Source organism: Myxine glutinosa, chromosome 10 (assembly GCF_964187855.1).
Source record: "Myxine glutinosa chromosome 10, kmMyxGlut1.1, whole genome shotgun sequence".
NCBI lineage: Eukaryota > Metazoa > Chordata > Myxini > Myxiniformes > Myxinidae > Myxine > Myxine glutinosa.
In genome coordinates this window covers 33,062,106-33,079,483 of record NC_136270.1, presented here as the reverse complement: position 1 = coordinate 33,079,483, position 17,378 = coordinate 33,062,106, and the positions used below count along the sequence as shown (strand labels likewise).

The 17,378-nt window shown below is 41.0% G+C and overlaps 1 protein-coding gene across 2 annotated transcripts in view; it reads right to left on the bottom strand.

The window, feature by feature from the left end:
• The window catches only part of LOC137434440 (uncharacterized), a 68,108-nt gene that overhangs the window by 16,508 nt on the left and 34,222 nt on the right, over window positions 1-17,378 (bottom strand). Inside the window, exons 3-9 of one of the 2 annotated variants that reach the window (XM_068127428.2) lie at window positions 15,105-15,217; window positions 12,118-12,226; window positions 9,986-10,439; window positions 8,024-8,216; window positions 5,926-6,116; window positions 5,267-5,439; window positions 4,888-5,022 (exon numbers count right to left, since the gene is read on the bottom strand). In XM_068127428.2, the coding sequence (XP_067983529.2) occupies window positions 4,888-5,022; window positions 5,267-5,439; window positions 5,926-6,116; window positions 8,024-8,216; window positions 9,986-10,439; window positions 12,118-12,160 (1,189 nt within the window). In that variant the 5' untranslated portion in view covers window positions 12,161-12,226; window positions 15,105-15,217. The remainder of the gene's footprint in view (window positions 1-4,887; window positions 5,023-5,266; window positions 5,440-5,925; window positions 6,117-8,023; window positions 8,217-9,985; window positions 10,440-12,117; window positions 12,227-15,104; window positions 15,218-17,378) is intronic. The other variant, XM_068127429.2, reaches the window with a different exon arrangement.

Below are 17,378 nucleotides of genomic sequence, written 5' to 3'. Positions count from 1 at the left end.
TACGTAAAATTGCAGAACTGTATGTCAGTACTGGAAGTGTGAAAACTATCATTAAGTGATCATTTAAAATTCAACAAGATTAGTGAAAGGTGTATACACCAAAATAACTCAGGTTTGACCAAAAGGTGTGGCCATTGTGACGCAACTCCGGAACATTACCAGAGAGGACATTACTTCTTGAATGAGATTCTGACAAGTGATGAGACATGGGTCCATCATTTAACACGTCAAAGCAAGGCAGCATGGAGTGGAGATATTCTTGGACCTCGGTCTATGTTGCCAAGAAAATCAAGGTTCAGCCTTCAGCTGGAGAGGTTATGGAAACAGCGTCTCGGGATCTTAATGAATCAATTCATAGGGAACTAGCATATAAGACCCATCGCTTCGCTGACGGGAACACCAATCTTTGCGTAATTGAAAAAAAAAGAAAAAGGTTGTTGTTTGGTGTTAAAAAAGACATTAAATGAAAGAAATGGGGGAAAAAAAATTTAGTATGTGTATCAGGAGAGTGGAAAAAGGAATATTCATCAAAGCCTTTTTAGATGCTGAATTGCAAATAATATACAACACACGAAGAGGAAGATCAAAATGAAAGGAATTCTCACCCTCTCCCTCCCCTCTCTTCTTTATTTTGATTAAATTGGCTCGGGTACGTATTAGGCACGTGCCAAGCCAGGAAACCATCTCTGATGTCCCCTTGTCTCCGTGTGCTCTCTCGTTCCTCGTATCTCGAGCACTCCTCCCAATTCTCAGCGAGTACGTAAATGAGTACGATTTGTATGATTTACATTCGTGGAGATATCAGCTGCTTTATTGTTGTACACCGCTCCTTTCCTATGCCATCTCCAGGCATTGCAAATCGTCATTGCCGGGCACCAAAGGGGGCTCGGCAGTGACGCACGCTGAAAGAGAGTACTCAGTTTTCACTCTGGTTTCTTGTTTGTTTTCTTTCTTGTTTGTTTGTCCGGACGATATCTCAGCCATCCTTTGAGCTAGGAAGCTGAAATTTCGGCACAATAGTGGGCAAGTCCTTTGTCAAAAACGGTATTTTTTTTTTTGGATTAATCAATAAATTGAGGAGTTATTTAATTATTAGCGATTAATTAAGTACTTATTTAATTAATCAAATTTCCTTTCTCTTCTGACCATTAACTCAGGATTTTTTTTTTAAAGTTACAGATTCTGATGAAATAGTGGTAGTTTATGTGTTCTCTGACCAAATTGATTAAAAATTTAATTTTTTATGATTATTATTTATTTATTTTCATTATTAATCATTTATTTATTTTCTTTCTCATTTGGCCAATATCTCAGGCACCTTTTGAGCTGGGAAGCTAATATTTGGACATGACAGTGACCAAGTGATGTGGCTATCAAGGATATTTTTGATTTATTGATTAATCATTTCATCTATTAATTATTTATTGATTGATCGATTAATTATTTATTGAGTAATCAATTAATTATTTAACTTTTTTATAAATGACTTATTTAATTAAATTTCTAAAAGATACATCTTCGGATGAAGCACTAGTGGTTTAGTTATGCGATTAGCCAATTGATTATGAAAATATTTTGTGATAATCTTTTATTGATTTTAATTATACAATTAATCAATCAATTAGTGTACACCTCTCCCTCCCAATGCAGCCTCAATGAGCTGCACTGCGGTATTGCCGGGCGCCGGAGGCGCCCCAGCAATGCCGCGCTGCAGCATATTTAATTATTTGGCATGGGGCGGTGTACTTTGAATGTATGTGTACTTGTTATTATCTTTTTCTCACCTGTGTTACAAGTGGACTGTAGAGCGACCTGCTTTGTGATGCTCTAATAGGCGGTGCATATTCGGAAATGGTGTTTGATAAGGCGATATTAAAATGGAAATGTTGAAAGAAAAACTATTGAATATAGCAAGCGTTTGCTGAATCTAATCGATATGAGAAACGGGATTGAATGAGGCTCGGCATTATTATATGTGAAGAAGATGATGAAGGAGGAAGAGTTTTTTTTTTTGGTTTTAATGTAAATGAGTATGATTTTTTTTTTTTTTTTTTTTTGTATACTGAATCGAGCTTCGTGAAAGAGCTAACATTTACTTCACAAACAAATCAACCAGACAAACAAAATATACAAAAAGAGGGAGCGGAAGACAAGATGGGGAGAGAAGGGGAAGCACACAACCACAACATTTGAGAGCAGGGAGAAGTGTGGGAGGGAGAGGGCTTGGGGGCAGGAGGCGTGGGAAGGGGAGGGAGGGGGGGGGGGGGGGGGGGGAGAGGTATAAAACACAAGGGGACCGAAATTAGCGGGGGTAGAAAAGATCAAGGTTTTGGATGGGGGAGGATAAGAGATGGTGGTGAACAGCTGTTTTAAAGACCTGGAGGGTGGAGTGGGATTGAAGAGAGTGAGGGAGTTTGTTCCAGAGGCAGGAGAAAAGAGGAATGAAGGAGTGAAGGTGAGCAGAAAGTCTTGATTTTGGCAGTTTAACCATAAGAGGGTTGCAGGCAGATCTTGTGCGACCTGTAGGAATATTTGGGGGACAGAGCCCAGAGAGAGCTGGGGGGGCAAGGCCAGAGAGGAGTCGGTAGAAGATGGAAAGACCACCAACCTGCCTGCGGTGAGTGAGTGAAAGGCCCTTGGAGTTAGCTTCATCGCGGGAGATTCCAATGATTCTGAACGCTTTGGTTTCAACAGTGTGAAGACGAGCTAGGTGTGAGGCAGGAGCACCAGACCAGAGGGGAGAGCAGTATTCCATAGAGCTGCGGATGAAAGCCTTGTATGTGGTGAGGAGCTCAGGTGTGCCAAGGAAGGACTTCGCACGACGGAGGATGCCCAGTCGGCGACTGGCTTTGGAGGCCAGATTTGAAATGTGGTTTTCCCAGGAAAGATCATGGCAGATAGTGAGACCCAAAAGCTTGAGTGACAGAACTTCTTGGAGAGGATTATTCAGAAAGTGGATGGGAGGGTTTTCCAGTCGGTCTTTTCGGAGAGACATCGTAAGAGTGTGAGATTTATCAGGATTGAAAGACATGTTCCATTTGTTTGCCCAGTCTGTGATTTTGTCCAGGTCTGCAGAGAGTGAGGAGGCTGCAGACTGCCGATCTGAGGGATGAGGAATGGAGTGACAGAGTAGAGTCATCAGCAAAGAGATAGAGAGGATTTTCAAGAGAGTCAGAGAGATCATTGGTGAAGACCAGAAAAAGCACAGGGCCCAGAACACTACCTTGGGGAACTCCAGCCTGAACAGGAAGAGGAGATGAGAGAAACCCATTCAGGGCCACACGTTGACACGACTGAGAGTGGTTTCATTGAAATCTGATCTCAAGTTAACAAAGAAGTATTCCTTGGAGATCCTCCTCTCCGTGCACGGATAACCAACGTCATGTGTTGGCATTTGCAGTTTTAACACGCATGTCCATATACCCACAAAAAAAAAAATTGGGATCACAAATATTCCCGGGAGTTACCCGAATCCACCGCAGTTGGATTTATTGAAATCCGTTAATCCGTTCTCAAGTTATAACACGACAAACGAACAACCAGACAGACAGACACGGCTCCTTTTATAATATAGATTTCTAGGATGTGCAAAAACTGTTAATGCACACCTCAATATTGACTTGTTACTAAATGACGTGAGGCAAGCAATACACAGACAGCATCAGGTATGCTACCTGGTGTTGGCCTAATGGTTAGGGCGGCGGACTTGGGATCATAAGGTCCTGAGTTCGAATCCCGTTGAATTAACGCCAGGTGGGGTTGACTCAGCCTGTCATCCTTCCGAGTTCGGCAAATGAGTACCAGATCACTGGTTATAGAGAGGCATTGCATCAGCGGCAGACGCGCCCACTGAAAATGATGCAACCAGCAGCCGGGTGGCTGCACTCGATCCACCCACATCAGGTATGCTACCCCTGGGCATGACTTTCCCGGATGATAACGCTCACCTTCACACGGAAATATGACCACCACCACTCAAGCATCTTGGGTTTCGAGGTTGTAAATCATTGCTCATACAGTCCAGAGTTGTCACTGTGAATTCCATTCACCATCATTTATAAATGATGCAGATGTTAAAGCACATCTCGAAATGGCTGCATACCTATACCAAAACATAGGGGCAGTACTCCTGGCACTCACCTGGTCGAATAAACAGTATACTACACAGACAAAAGGTATTCTAAACCAATTTCAATGATTGCTTGAAGACAGGGCAGCATGTAGAATCACACTAACATAATCATAAGCCTTTAAACAAACAAACAAAAAAATACCTATTTTGGGGGGCAATCCCCCAGTAGACTCCTCAGGACGCGATTTTTTTTTTTTAAATGCCGTGAACAAAATTTGGTACATCATGGGAGCTGAAGGTTGTGGTCAAGTTTCATTGTGAAATAATGTTTGTAGTTTCAGAGGAAAAAGCAAATTCCAATTTTGGGGGTTCAAACCTGGATCCACTTTGACCCCCGGTAAACCCCCTCAGACCCAGATTTTTTTTAATGCCGTGAACAAAATTTAGTCACAACACAACAAATATAATTTGTGCCAAATTTGGCCACAATCCCATCAGCGGTTTCAGAGAAGAAGTTGCAAGTGTTCACAAACTGACTGACTGACTGACTGACGGACTGACGGACAGACGATGCGCCATCGCATAAGCTCCCCTGAACTTCGTTCCAGGTGAGGTAAAAATTAATATTGACAGATAGCATCGTGGCGCTACATGTGTAGTATGTCGTGTGAAGCCGGGGCATACCCTGAGATATAGGGGAAGTTTCATCAAACTCACTGTACCTTTTAATTTTCTGGACTAAAAAGCTAACGTTGACTCCCTCATAACACAAGCACAAATGCACAAACACAAACAAACAATTTTGAAGTACTCACCTGACTCGCATTCCTTAAATATTATCTTCATGTCCTTCAGGAAATTCTTCCCAATCAGAAAAAGTTCCTCTCCACCACCGGCTGATCCGCGGTGCAAGCTTTTCTTTAGGATCTCGGGCGTTCCAGTGGGCTGGGCTGAAATTGCAAACACAAAACAAGTTCAACTTCACAAGAGACCATTTTTTTTAATGAAGGTAAATCCGCTTCAAAATAAATAAATATATAAAAAAGTCACCAGCAGAATGCACGGCCCACCAAAGCACAATTAATTAATTTACGAAGCAGCATGGTTCAAATCGAGTGAGTGTTGTGTCAGGATGCAGGGACGTCGTACACACTGAAATGTAAAGCACCTTAAAAATCCCACTCAGCAACTCACTGCAAAGGATTGGTGTGGAGGCCACTTGTAGGGTTAATGTGGAGCCATCAGCTCGATTGAGGATAACACGAAAAGCCAGCCTTACTCGAGTACTTCTCTTCTTGCAGCGAGACGAGCCAAACCGAGCCTCGACATCTGCATTTCTGAGCTTAAGGATTCCAATGCAGTCCACGCTGCACAGAGCAATGACATGGAGACAATGCCACTCAATTACAAATGCCAAAGAAAGCTTTTTTGTGTTCTAGGCCACAAAAAATATTTTCCTTGTATTACAAAAGAACATCTACTATGTGGCAATTAGAGATTTTTGAAACCATTCCTTTGTATGGCCTTTATTGCTGCTCGAAGGCCCTGGCTAAGCTACCAGCTTGGTTTTGACTCAGGTTTTCCACACTCAATATAGACGTCTCAATCTCCACTCAACACCTGTCTGGAACATGCCAACAATGCGAGAGGTGGCAACTTCAAATGTCTGTTCAGATTACCTCCCCCCTACCCCCTTCCTCTTCTCATTTTCTTTATCCACATTAAGCATGAAAAATTCCTCACAACGAGAGCAGAGCAGGAAGATTTAGCAGATGTTTTATGTTTGGAGGTTATTGGACCAATGATTTTTATAATCGACAAGTACCAATAAGCCTCGAAAGAAGTGCACTCACGGTAGAGTCATGTTCTGCTCAGGTTCAAGCATCATCTCGATCACGGAAACCCCATCCACCTTTAGCTCGTGGCACTGTGTCGTGTTGCGGCCAAGCACGGGGCACACCTGGTAAAAACCGTGTGGGCGCACCTGCCCAGTATCTGTACTCACAAAGATCTGCAGTGCTGTACGTTCGCAATAGCCCAATAGCTGTGCGATAGGTGAGAAGAGAAATTCACATAGTAGTACGTCATCCGCAGGTATTTCACACATATATATTGTGTCGTTGTAGTAAGCTTGTTCACATGCATACCCAATTACATCATTTGAATACAATAATAATAATAATAATAAAAATTACACATACCGCAAACTAATACATGTTAAGAAATGCTTGAATAAGCTGGTAGACATTTTCAATTAATTTTAGGAACAGTTTGGATCTCAGTGCCGTCGCTGGGATTTTCAAAGAGGGTGGGGGGTGTGGGGTGCAAATCTAAAAGTGTAAACTGTTTATTATCCCTGGCCCACATGCTAAAGGCACCCCATGCTAAAGGGGGTCCAGGGGCACCCCCCCCTCTCCTCAGGAGAAGCTAATCCTAGACTTCATTTCCCATACTTTGGAGGATTGTTTGGGTTTAATTACTTCGAAAAAGTCAAATTTTTCATCGAATTTTTTTTGTTTCAAAAATATTCTTCAGTAAAAGGAATTTTAGCATAGGGTATGCATGTTTCAGAATTGAAATTTGTTTTTCACCAGCAGAGTAGGCGCATTCGCACCCAACCCTATTCGCCCTCAGCCCCCTGGAGACGGGCATGGATCTCATAATGAACTATAAAGCATCTCAAAATACAAAGACTGTCTGCGTCTGCTTTGTACTCTAAACTTGACGCACACAGTTTAAACTAGAACGGCACTCGGAAAAGCGCATACCTCCGCCAGGCTGAACATTTTATGTTTTGTATCCCAATGATAGGCCAGATCTGGATTCGGACCTGAACCAAAATCGAATCGGCTTGTTCTTGTCACCGAACAAACCTGTCCACCAAGTTTAGTCATAACTCGTCCATAACTTTTTTAAATATCATGTTATATTTCGCTTTTCACCTGATCTCTCAATGGTGAAGAATCACTTATAAATTAAATAATTCTCTTATCTGAATCCATATTCAGATCTTCACCAAAATCGAATCTATTTGTCCTTGTCAGACACTCAACCTGTCCACCAAGTTGCCTCCAAATCCGTCCACAACTTTGAGATATCCTGCTATACATCGTTGTTGGCCCTGTCTCCCAATGGTGAAGAATCACTTAAAAAATTCTACTAGCCGGATCCGAATCCGGATCTTCAACAAAATCTAATCATTTCGTCCTTGTCACATACGCTACATCTCTGCCAAATTTCATCCGAATCCGTGCACAACTTTTTGAGATATTTTGTTCACGGACAAACAAACAGACAGACAAACAAACATACAGACAGACAGGGGTGAAAACATAACCTCCATCGACCTTTGGTGGCAGAGGTAAAAAAAAAATACAATTTTATAAATCTGTGTTCTCCATATTCTCATAATAAAGGTATTTTTTGAAAATTTGATAACAAAAGCTCAAATGGGTAAAAAAAAGAAATAAGATATTATGGGACAGACAGATAGACAGACATGATTGCAAAACCCCATCTCCCACTGCGTGTGGGAGCCGGCTAATTAAACTTCAAATTCAATCAACAGTTCCAGTTCCACATCAAATTCCAGCAGGTTCATTTGGAACCCTCAAATGCATAAAACACACTTCAAATTAAATAACCAAGTCATCTGAGTGACACGCTCGCTGTATGACCAGAAAGGATAAAGGCTTTCAGGTTCGGCTGTGCAAATTTACCCAATAAATATGCAAGGAAATGAAGTTAGCAATTTATTTTGCCACAAGGATGCTTTATTATTTTATTTTTTTCATCCACAACTCTCATAGTTGTGCTTTGGTGATGGTATTTAACCTTATTCCTACAACATATTGTATTATTATGCACTGCTGCCTCTGGTATTCAATCATTCTACCTGGCAAATACCTGCTGCAGAATAGCACAACAGCAAAACAGGTGAGAATAACAAACCTTTACAGTTGGGAAGCCATGCTGGCTAACATCCTTGACAGAGCCCCGACTGCCCTCGGTGAGGTAGCGGGCACGGTGCTGTCGCTCTGGCTGCACCAATATCTGGAGCTCCTTCCCCTCAGCCTTGCTTAGAAACTGTTTTCTGATTGGGACAAGTGCATGGCCCACAGCCTTCGTACCACCTTCAGTCCCTCTGTGCACCAGCCGCACAAACAACAACCATGCCAAGTCAGGTGGAGTTGTTTTGTTATTTGAATAAACAGTGGCTAAGATTTGTGGAGGAGTTTAAATATATGGTACATGCAGGATATGGATTTTGGCAGATTTACAAGGATATTTGTAGACAATGAATGGACAAAACAACAAAGTCCATGGGATATGAATTTAGGATTCGACCCAGATAATGAGCTACATGTTTAGATAGGAACCGCAAACAGGTCAACCCAAGTTTGTCTCGAACAAGGCCTCGTCCCTAAACCAGGAAAATGTACAACTACAACATATTCCAAAGCAAAACTAATTAGAAATCATCTGAAAATGCAAAGCCCATCGGTGTTCGTTTGTATTCAGACGTCTTCTTCTTCTTCCGCATGCTCAAAATGAGGAAGACAGTTTAAAACGAGAGGTTCCAGGGAACCTGAACTCAACTGGTCTATATCAATATGGTTAGAATATGCATAATAGAACCACAAACTATATCGTTTATATGTGCTAAAGAGGTACAGTAACGTTGAAGGTTTGATCAAATTTGATCAGTATTTGTGACTTTCAGAGCTTGGACGTCGTCCAAACTGATGTTTATGGGTCAAGTCATGTCATAGGTCATGACGAGGTCATTTTTCGGACATCGTCAAAACCTGTAATATATGTGTTGAGGTTTGTTACATACTGTCTACACACCAAGTTTCAGCCTTCCAGCTACATTAGGAAGTATCAGATTGACAAAAATTGATTTTTTAATATGACCACCCTGCCGCGCCCATTTTTGGGCGTGCAACGCCCAAATGCAATCCCAAACTAGTTTGTCTTAAAGATGCTGCATAACAAGTTTCATCAAATTTCATCAATATTTGTGACTTTTAGAGCATAGACGTCGAATTGTTTACAGACGACGGACACTGGGTGTCGACAAAAACTCAGCTGGACATAGTCCAGTTGAGTTAAAAATATATCCAAAATTAAAATTGATGATTTTATGCAGCCTTGACCTTTGACCTTTTGATCCTAAAAAAACAAACAATCGACTCCTACCTTTTGATTAGTGAACCAATTCAGTGACCCAATATGCAAATTCTTGAAATTTCAGGTGAATTGGTTGAAAATTGGTGATTTTACGCAACCTTGACCGTTGACCTTCTGATCTAAAAAAACAAAAAACAATTCTCTTGTAGCTTTTGATTGGTGAACCAATTGAGTGACCCAGTATGCAAAATCTTAAAATGTCAGGTCATTCGGATGAAAATTGACGATTTTGACGCTGACCTTTGACCAAATTATTGATTTGCCTTCTCCATGTTATCATAATAAAGCTTTGTTGAAAATTTGACAAAACTCAAACGGTAAATTTAAATTTCAGGTCAATTGAATGAAAATTGATGATTTTATGTGATGCTGACCTTTGACCTTTTGACAAAATTATTAATTTACCTTTTCCATATTATCCTAATAAAGGTTTGGTGAAAATTTGATGACAATACCTCAAATGGTAAAAACGTTACATCCCAGAGGGACAGGGACACAGGGACACAGGGACACACGCGCGCGCACACACACACACACACACACACACACACACACACACACACACACACACACACACACACACACACACACACACACACACACACACACACACACACACACACGTGGATGGGCTAATTAGTAACAAATATCAAAACAAAACTCAAGATAACTAACTACTTTACCAAGTTGATAACACAAAATTCGATTGAGCAGGCTCACCCAGATTTGCATCCATCATTTCCCAGCTTTAAAAGCACATAATGAGGTGCATTTGCATCAAAAACATCGACCTCAGTTCTATTGTGCCTCACTGTCCTTGGATTCTGGCGTCGAGACACCTTGCGTGCCTTGAGTGGCATCTGTGCCTCGTCTTTTCTGCCTCCATCAGTGCTGATCATGCTGAAGTTGGACGAAGACTCATCGTGCCACAGCATACTCGAGCCACCCCCACTATCGGGGCTCAAGTATGACATGGAACTGTCCTCATCCTGAATGTCTTCGGGTGGCGGTGGGGGGATGTTGAGGTGCTTTCTGGAAGTCTGGGCCTCCCCCCAAATTTTCCCTGCCTCTTGGGAGGACGGAAAAGCACTGAAGCTCGACTCCAGCAAACCACATTGCTCAATCGTGGGTGACAGTGATGGACTGCTGAGTTCATCTCCAGGTGGACTTGACTCTGTTGGGAGGGTCAGCGAGATTAGAAAATGGCAATAAATGAAAGAAATAAACAAAAAGGCAATGGGTCATTGAATAAAAGGAACTTTGTAAAGCTTATCGATCGCAATGGAACGTTGCTTGGGTTGCACAGAAAACAAAGTAAACTAGAACGGCACTCGGCACAACGTATACTTCTGCCAGGCTGAACAGTTTACGTTTTATATCCCACTGACGGGCTTGATTTGGATCCGGACCTGAACCAAAATCTGATTGGCTTGTTCTTGTCACCTAATCAACTCACCCACCTAGTTTTGACATAGCTCGTCCACAACGTTTTGAAATACCATGCTATATATCGTTTTTGGCCCCCATTTCTTAATGGTGAAGAATCAGTCAGTAATTAAAAATTTCGTATCTGGATTCGGATCTTCACGATCATCGAATCAATTCATCCTTGTCACAAACCCAACCTGTCGACCAAGTTTCATCCAAATGAGTGCACAACCTTTTGAGATATTGTGCTAAATACCGTTTTTGTCCCCATCCCTCAATGGTGAAGAATCACTTAAATAACTCTAGCATCCAGATCCGGATCTTCATCAACATCAAATCAATTCTTCGTTGTCACACACCCAACCTGTCCACCAAGTTTTGTCCGAATTAGTCCACAACATTTTTTGATATCCTGGTCACAAACAAGCAGACAGAGACAGACAGACAGGAGTGAACACATAACCTCCGTCCACCTTCATTGGTGGAGGTAACAAACAATATAGCAAAGTTTACTTTTCTTGGCACAAGTTGTTTTTTGCTATAATTATGGAAAACCTTTAACGATGATGATTCAACATTTTGCTCCTCCATATGATGCTTGAGTTTCCATTAAAAACAAAGAAGAAGAAATATTTTGTTTGCTCCACCACCGAAGGTGGATAGAGGTTATGTAGTCACCTGTTTGTCCGTTTGATTGCTTTTGAGCACAATATCTCAAAATTTATGGAATGATTGAGATGAAACTTGATGGACAGGTTGGGTGTGTGACAAGGAAGAATTGATTAGATGTTGGTGAACATTCCGGATCCACATTCCGGTTCTTCACAAAAACCCGGATACGAGACACTATAATTTTTCACGTGGTTTTTCACCATTGAGAAATGGGATCAAAAACGATATTTCAAAAGGTTGTGGATGGGTTTTGACAAAACTCGGTGGATGAGCTGGGTGGATGACAAGAACAAGCCGATTAGATTTCAGTTAAGGTCCGGATGCAGATTCGGCCTATCAGTGGGCCACAAAACATAAACTGTTCAGCCTGGCAGAGGTATGTGCTCCACAGAGTCCCATTCTATAAATGTATTGTATTTTATTACACAAGAGTAATAAAACACAACAAAATTGTTTTTGTTTATTACACATAAAAACTGTGCAATAAACCACAATGGCCTCTTTTGGATGTGGACTAAAACGCAGATTGTGGAAACTACAATGGGTCCGTTTGTGGTGGCTTCAAGACCTGAAAAATCAATACAATAACCTTGTTCCATTAAGTTCCATTGCCAAATGAGCAACAACACTACTCCTTTTCTCATAATTTATTTTCCATTTGATTGCTCTTTTTGCTGCACTCATTTCAAATAATAAGCCTTAAGGCTTCAGTAACCTGGTTTTATGCTTCTGTAACGCTCAGCTCGCCATACCAGGGGAAGGTGACGTTGTTTCTTCATTCTCCTTGGTGGTCATTTCTCAACTGATTGAGCTTTCAAGCCCAGCGCTGCTGTACTTAACCCATGGAGTCCTGGAGGCAAACTAAAATAGCATGATAAGTGTCGGAGAGTGAAGATGGAAAATGAGGAGATGCACAAATGTTAGGCTTCCAATATAAATCTATAAAGAGAAAGAATAGTAAGGGAAACATATGAAAATCTGTTAACTAAATTGTTACCAAAAAATTTCTTCACCAATATGTTTGTAAAGGTGTGTAATAACATGTGTTAAAATGTTGAAGGTCAACTCCCGTGGGAAACCCAGAAAAAATGCTGTTGAATTCGGGTACCGAAAAATTATTTTCGAGAATTTATATTTTTTTAAATCGGCCCTTAAGTAACTTATGAGGGGTCAAATAAGGGTTTTTCATGATTCTGAGTTGATTGTTAACATTTATATTTCACCACAGACACTCCTTTGTGGAAAAATAATTTCTAAATATATCTCATTTTCTACTTTGCAGGACATGGATTCTAGCAATATGGATGAAGACGTTACTCCACCTGTGCTCAATTGCTTCATCTGTGCACGCTCGGATACACCAGCTGAAAGGCTCATACAGGCAACTCCAAAGGGATACTCAACTTTATTGAAACAAGCAGAAACTGTCGAAAATGTTACTGTTGTGGAACGTATGAAGGAGGCTCAAAAGGAAGGAAAACTGAGGTACCACCAGAAGTGTAAAAATGATCTGTACAACAACTTTGTTGCAACCACCAAGAAGTCAGCTCAAGCATCAAAGGCAGAGAAAGAGTAATCAAAGTTGAAGAGAAGACACACTACTTGTGAGTTCAGTTCATCAACTGGCTGCAGTTCTAGAAGATCACAGTCAGTTGACCTCCTGTATAAGGATGTATGCATTCTTTGCAACCAACCAGCCCAGCTCTACAAAAATAATCCAGCACAAGCTAGAAAGAAATACAGAGTGCCAGATAATTTGACTGCAGATACACTGAAGGCAAGCTTGCTGAAGACAACACGGAGTCGCGGGGATGACTGGGGCACTGAAGTCACTGGACGCCTGGAAGGGATCAACGACTTGGTAGCAGAAGAAACACTGTACCATTTGCGATGCAAACTTGTGTTTGCGAGAGGTGACAGTTTGTCCAAGACTGATGAGGAAGGAAAAAGGAAGAGAGGACAGAGGAGTATTGATGAGGAGCGAGAGGCAGTTTTTATTGAATTCTGCGAATGGTTAGACTCAGAATTAGAGCATGGGGTAATGAACATGGACCAAGTCCATGAAAAGCTGCAGGAGTTTGATCAGTCACCAGAGAAGAGCCTTTCTTATTCAAAGCATTGGCTAAAGATAAAACTTCTAGAGAAATACGAAGACACTTTGTTTGTATTTCACAACACAGGAAAGAAGGGCAGATGTACTCTGTCTCAAAGATGGCACCGACAATATTCTGCGAGCGCATCATGCTAATCTTGACCATGGAGATGAGAAGATTCAGATCATAAAGACAGCACTCAAGTTCATATCCAATGATATTGCCTTGATTGATTTAGGTCCAAAGTCATACCCCACCACACACAGTATGACTGACATCGATAGTCAGCTGACACTTGTTCCTGCAAGCCTTCAGATGTTCTTGAGACCGATTGTCAAGACAGACGAAAGAGTTGCCGTTTGGGGGCAGAATTTTATTAAGGCCTGTCGACCTCGGTCTGGAGTATTGCCACACCAAATGGGGCTTGCCATACAACTTGATCATAGATTTGGGTCAAAATGGATGCTCAACAAGTTCCACCGGCTGGGATACACCGAGTCTTACACGGAGACACAAAACTACAAATACTGCTTCCTTAATAGTAGGAGTGGAGATGATGTTCCAGATACTTCTGGCACTCTTGACACCATTGTGGAGGAAACCGATGAACAGATCAATGATGAGGTTGCGGTTGATGCTGCGCTTGAGGATCAATCAGTGATGACAGCCAAAGTGCCAGCCAGTGAAAGTGAATTGTCAAGTAATGATCAGGTGGTCTTTATGGAGGTTGGGGAAACAAACAATGCAGTCACTCAGTTTGTTGGAGACAATATAGATTTAAACATTGTCTCTATTCACGGAAACACTCCCTTTCACTCAATGGGTTGGATCGAAGTCACCTCTCCGGCACCACCTTTGCCAGATCCACAGACAACAGCAGCTTTCCCCCGGGTGAAGTTGAAGGCACTCGACAAAGCTAAGATCCTGAGAGGAACTCAAGTAAAGATTATTCCATTTACGAACAGGAAACAGATAGGAACGAACGCGATCATGTTTCTCCCCCTCGCTGAGCTTTCCTCCTCCCTGGCTCATGATCAGCCACTCCTCACTCCAGGTGACACACTCTGGGCAGCGGGGTGGGTGATCAAAGCCAACGATCCTGAGTTCCCACACTCCAACTGGAATGGCTGGATGAAGAGAATCCATGCTAATGATGCAAAGCAGAGCACACAGATCGAGTTCCTCCCAGTTATTGAAGGAATGAGAAATAACTCTTGAGTATTATATATGTATGTGAAATAAAAGCTACTTTGTGTGTAAATGTAAAAGTGAAAATATAAATGTTAACAATCAACTCAGAATCATGAAAAACCCTTATTTGACCCCTCATAAGTTACTTAAGGGCCGATTATAAAAAATAAAAATTCTCGAAAATAATTTTTCGGTACCCGAATTCAACAGCTTTTTTTCTGGGTTTCCCACGGGAGTTGAACTTCAACATTTTAACACATGTTATTACACACCTTTACAAACATATTGGTGAAGAAATTTTTTGGTAACAATTTAGTTAACAGATTTGTGAAATATCTCATAAAATGCCCTTACTAGAAGTACAGGGAGACCAATAAACATACTCAAATGCAATACACTCTCCTCTGGCAAGGGTAATAAAGGAAGAGATTTTGCAGACCATGGAAGTTTCTTACCATCAGCAAAGGATTCGTGCTCTTGGCTTGGCTGGTGAGCTCATCAACAATGCATCATGGAATACCAGCTGTTGATGGCGTCTCTGTCCGGGGCAGTCATCTTCCATTTAAATCTATTCCATACACAGTGTTATAATTATGAAACAGTAATCATCAAAGCAACATGACATCAGGCTGATGGTGAAGCCATGTTTTCATAGACAAGAAGAAAATATTTTTTTTGATTTATCTGCTGTGAAAGATGAAAAGGTGCCGGCGTTTCGGGCCTTACCCTTTGTCGAAGCACTGCACTGCATTGGCCACCATATGTAATCAAATGGTGGTCAAAGACCAAATGTAATCAAAGGTAATCAAAGGCCAAATTAATGTTTTCAACGATGTGTTGTGTCGTCCTCATCCTTAATTTAATCTATGTAAAAGTTCCTTGATGAAACTTGGACATTGCTGGCGTTTCTCATCATCATCGCCCGGAATGAGACGCAAGGAAATCAAACAAAACTTTTTGCTTTGCAACTTTCTTCGACGACTATACGGTACTTGATTTACACACACAGTCACACACATAAACAAGCACACACAGGTGTTAAGGATAATAGTTGGCTCAGAATCCGAACCCAGATGAGACTGCTCAAAAGCTACCTCTGCACCTCTAGGGTGAGGAATTGTGGGGACATTGTCAGTTAGTGACGGATCGTGAGAACCAAAATTCATTTAGTGGAGAATTTAGTGGCCAAGTGGTATTTTCTGCTAGTTATGGGTAAAACACCAGAGGGAGAAGGGATAACGGATTTGGTTATTTTTCTTCCCAAAGGATCCTGCAAAGAGAAACACTTGGATACCGTAAAAATGGGGTGAATAGGGACACAAACTGAAAAAAAGTTCAGAAACTTTTTTCACTGAAAATTGATAACCATACTGATTTGTTGATATTTGGGTTGAAAGTGTTCTCTTGTTTTTTAAAAAGCAACTTATCGTCCCTATTAACCCCATATATGGGTTAAATAGGAATAAATAGGATTTTTATGGCTGTCCCTATTCACCCCATTTTATGGGTGAATAGGGACAGTCACTAATACAAAAAAAATAATAATCAAGAAATCGGGACAGTTTGGAGAAACTTTTTATCCCATTTTTTTTTTCATTCGCACCGTGGTTTATATTATGGGTGCATATGATGTGCATCCATCCGAGCTATCAATTTAGCAATAAGTTGGAAACTCAGGATTGTTTCTTGATTATTATTTTTTTGTATTAGTGACTGTCCCTATTCACCCATAAAACAGGGTGAATAGGGACAGCCATAAAAATCCTATTTATTCCTATTTAACCCATATATGGGGTTAATAGGGACTATAAGTTGCTTTTTTTTTTTTAAACAAGAGAACACTTTCAACCCAAATATCAACAAATCAGTATGGTTATCAATTTTCAGCGAAAAAGGTTTCCGAACTTTTTTTCAGTTTGTGTCCCTATTCACCTTGCTGTCCATATTCCCCCCATTTGACGGTACAAAACATTAAGTGTGAGAATTTCACTGTAAACGAGTGCAGCAGTTATTTCTGCCAGAGAAAGAACCCTAACCCTAACCCTAACCCGACTCTACCCTACCCTAACCCTAACAACCCGAACCCTAATTAGGATCTGGCTACAACAGAGGTGTAGGTAAATGCCAACCCAAACAATGATGGGGAGAGGTGGTGGTGGTGGGGGTACTTATGGAAAATGCAAAATCAGCACAACAAGGTCATGCATGACAGGTCCCTCCCTGCCTGAACACCTTTCCTCGAGGGACGTAACGACAAAACCGTGAGGTGGGGTATCTTTCCTTGTTTCTAGTAATAAGAGATGTAGAGTATGTGCCATGAATAATCAAACGCAGTTTTTTTTATTTGCACAGTATGTTGTATATTTGAATAGGATAAAAAAAAGAAGCAAATACTGCTCCGCGTAAGCAAACGTACAAGCTATGTATAATTCCCATCTCTGTGGATAACAATAAAAGTACCGTGAAATGGGGTGAATAGAGACAGTAAGGTGAATAGGGACACAAACTAAAAAAAAGTTCGAAACTTTTTTCGCTGAAAATTGATAACCATACTGATTTGTTGATATTTGGGTTGAAAGTGTTCTCTTGTTTTTTAAAAAGCAACTTATAGTCCCTATTAACCCCATATATGGGTTAAATAGGAATAAATAGGATTTTTATGGCTGTCCCTATTCACCCCGTTTTACGGGTGAATAGAGACAGTCACTAATACAAAAAAATAATAATCA